The 3,582-nt window shown below is 35.7% G+C and overlaps 1 protein-coding gene across 2 annotated transcripts in view; it reads left to right on the plus strand.

The window, feature by feature from the left end:
- Positions 1 to 2,539: 2,539 nt before the first annotated feature.
- Positions 2,540 to 3,582, plus strand: part of LOC107712996 (tudor domain-containing protein 3-like) — a 25,808-nt gene continuing 24,765 nt past the window's right edge. For both annotated transcript variants that reach the window (XM_016518412.1, XM_016518413.1), the window contains exon 1: positions 2,540 to 2,705. In XM_016518412.1, the coding sequence (XP_016373898.1) occupies positions 2,668 to 2,705 (38 nt within the window). In that variant the 5' untranslated portion in view covers positions 2,540 to 2,667. The remainder of the gene's footprint in view (positions 2,706 to 3,582) is intronic.

Here is a 3,582-nt window from a genome sequence, read left to right on the forward strand (position 1 = left end):
GCATGCGATTCATCTGCGATTATGAATGCGATATTGCGTAGCTTGTCAGTGAACTACGGCTCTGTGAAGTAAATGCTGCTCCATCTGAAAGCACGTGCTGGAGATTTACTACTAATCACAGAACCGGCTTTACTGACGAGATGCAAATCACATGCGATTTATCGTGCAGCCCTAATTTTATATATAATTAAAATCTGAGCGATTTCTGTCCCTCCACTGAAAGTCTATTCACCCAAAACTGATGCTTCAAAAAAAGTTCATAAAGAGATGTAAAATAAATCCATGTGAATTGAGTGGTTTAATCCAAGTCTTCTGAAGAGACATGAACAATTTATATGATGAACTTGATTTACTTGATATGATTTATTTATAGGCTTTTATTCACATCTAGACACTGATTAGAAAACAGTGTTTGTAGCATCCAATTTTGGTAAATGTAAGCTCAAGCATGTTTGCCTGACAAGTGAGAACCAGCGAGGTTCATTCTCGTGTCATGCAGCAAGTTTGAGCTTCTGCAAGAACCAGTGAGGTTTGTTCTCATGCATCAATCATTTGATTCAGATCGGGAATTGGAGTCGTTTCTCTTAATTTTTTCCAGAGTACAGTAGGGAAGCATGAAACAGGTTTATGTGATAAATGTCGGGAAATTGAGACTAATATTTTTTCGTTTAAAAGTCATGTCAGTTTGGCAATTTTAGGGTAGGCCTAGGCTAATTTACCATGTTCTGTTGTTCATGTGGTAGGCGCATATGACAAAAAGGCAAAGAAAAAATTTTCTGCTTGCATTTGCATTTCTTTCTAAATGTCGATGGATAGGCCTATTCTATGACATTTAGCCTTAAGAAACGTTTAGGGGTTATTTTCTACCCTGGAGTTTATGGGAAAGGTCATGATAACATGATCTTCAGGAAAAATTACATTTCATGTAGCCTACTTTATTACATTTGTTGATGAATGAATATTGTCTAATTATTTCCAGTGATGAACTTTAATCAGAGAATTGACACTGTCATCAATATTTTCTAAAAATCCAAAGTGAAAACATGGGTGTGTATCATATAGGCTAAACCATAAAATTGACTAGTATATTATTATGGTTCTGTAAAAAAAAAAGTGCAATTGAAAAGAGTTGAAGCATCCAGTTCAGCAGTTAAAAACTGCTTCGTATGTTTGTGGAAACTGTATATATTTAATATTTCAGGATTCTTCGATGAATAGAAAATTCATAAGAACAGCATATATTTTGTAACATTGTAAATGTCACTACTGTCACTGTATTTGTAGTAAAACTGTGGTTATAAAAACAAAACAAAAAAAAAAAACATTACAAAGTCTTGATTTTGTTTTGGGGGTGTACTAGAACAGGCTCTCATACTAGGTTGTTCGAAAAACACATTATTTTTCACATAGTTTACATTATTACCCATTCGTCGATATTTGTGATATCACAAATCCCAGAAAATATGCGTTGTAGTCCAAACGAGTCATTCGTTGTAGTTTTTGCGACAGTGAATCATTTTGCGACGCAATGGTTTAACTGATTCGGAGTTTCGAAAAGCTCTGTTTCAACAATCACTACGTGGTTTTTAAAATCAAAATTCGAAAACTCTTTTGATCTGGTTTTTGCTAGTGAATCGCTTGAGCTGAAAGATCGATTGGCGAGTTTGAATCAATCGGAGCGGTTCCAGCGTAAATGACTCACTCAATTAATTCGGTTTGTTTGTTCCTGCGTGGCTCTTTTCCACTGAAACACTTCTGAAACACTTCTGCTCCCTTATATGTTCTTACTCCACACATGTATTAAATGTGCGCAATTTTTTTAGTGTAGGCTATTTCTTTAAATTCTCAGGTAATATCAATGGCGTGACCTATTTCAGATGCGGCCGAAATTACAACAGCAGTGGTTACATACACATATATTTAATTGTTAGATCAAAATTATTGCTAGGGGCAATTTAGTAGTCGCTGGATATTGGTAAGGACATGTAATAGCGTCTCTACAAAACTCTACAGCCTTGATTAAATGCATCCTTGAATAATTTTAAATCTTACTTAAATATTTTGAATCACAGTTTCCACAAAAAATATGAAGCAGCACAACTGTTTCAACATTGATAATAATCAGAAATGTTTCTTGAACAGCAAATCAGCATATTAGAATGATTTCTGAAGATCACGTGACACTGAAGACTGGAGTAATGATGCTGAAAATTCAGCTGCGCATCACAGAAATAAATTATATTTTAAAATGTATTCAAATAGAAAACAGGTATTTTAAATTGTAAAAAATATTTCACTGCTTTTACTGTATTTTTGATCAAATAAATGCAGTGTTGGTGACCAGAGGAGACATTCAAAAACATAAAAAAGCTTAATTATTAAAAAATGTTGACCGCATGTATAAAGGCGTTTCATATTTATGATCTGGAAGGTAGCAAATAACAAATCATAGCGTCCTTACTTTTTTGTTATATTAATTTAATTCGCGCTACGTCATCAGCGGCGCTCAACTTTGACCCGCGAAGCGTCGGAAGTTTACGCGTGACGTCATCCGTCTTTGTCCGGCAGCTGCAGCGCCAGCTAGAAACGAATCCCGAATAACGCACGATGGGATCTCAGCGCTAGTTCAGACAGCGATTCCGGGCAGACTCGCCAGTGTGTGCGAAGATGTGCGATCTGAGCTCAGCGCTCATTAAAGAGGGCTGGTGAGTCACTACTGAGTGCTAACCGCTAACTGTGTTTAGCATGCTCCTAGTGCTAACTCATGTTTACATTCGTTCACTCGCTCTGATTTAAAAGCGAGTTTTACTTGTATCATTGATTTATAGCTGCGTATAAGTTCCTTTAACAATGTACGGTATATATCTCTTCGTTAGTTTATTTCTGTGTCTGTTTGGCTTTGGGGATGTTTAGTGCTGTACTCATTAGCACGATAATCAACATTTATTAACTGCTAGTCTGTTATCGGTAATTCTAAATTATTAATATATTTATGTGTGTGTCATATATGATGGTTTAATAATCGGCTGCTGAAGTTTTTCATTGATTCCCTTTAATCAGTCTGGACTGTCATGACAAGTTTTACAGGTTCTTAAGAACAATCATCAGCATCTTTCAACACTTTATGTGTTCAGAGCTCGACTTCAGTTCCTTTAGATCTCACGTTTTACTGTGCATATTAAATGTTATATGTTACAGTCAAATACCATGGTTCTTTGATGCAATGGTATTTGCATGATACCCCGAAGTGCTTAAAAGCATAGGTTTCACCATATTTCCATAGTTGATTAATCACAGTGCATTAAGACAACTTTTCTGAGTTGTTTTTAAATATGCAACTGATGTGGTATTTTATCAGATATGCAGCTGAGGTGGTATTTTATCAGATAGGTGGTATTTGATCAGATATGCAACCAAGGTGGTATTTTATCAGATATGCAGCTGAGGTGGTATTTTATCAGATATGCAGCTGAAGTGGTATTTTATCAGATATGCAGCTGAGGTGGTATTTTATCAGATATGCAACTGAGGTGGTATTTTATCAGATATGCAACTGAGGTGGTATTTTATCAGATATGCAGC

This window comes from Sinocyclocheilus rhinocerous, unplaced genomic scaffold, assembly GCF_001515625.1.
Source record: "Sinocyclocheilus rhinocerous isolate Xijiao unplaced genomic scaffold, SAMN03320098_v1.1 scaffold147, whole genome shotgun sequence".
Classification (NCBI taxonomy): Eukaryota; Metazoa; Chordata; class Actinopteri; order Cypriniformes; family Cyprinidae; genus Sinocyclocheilus; species Sinocyclocheilus rhinocerous.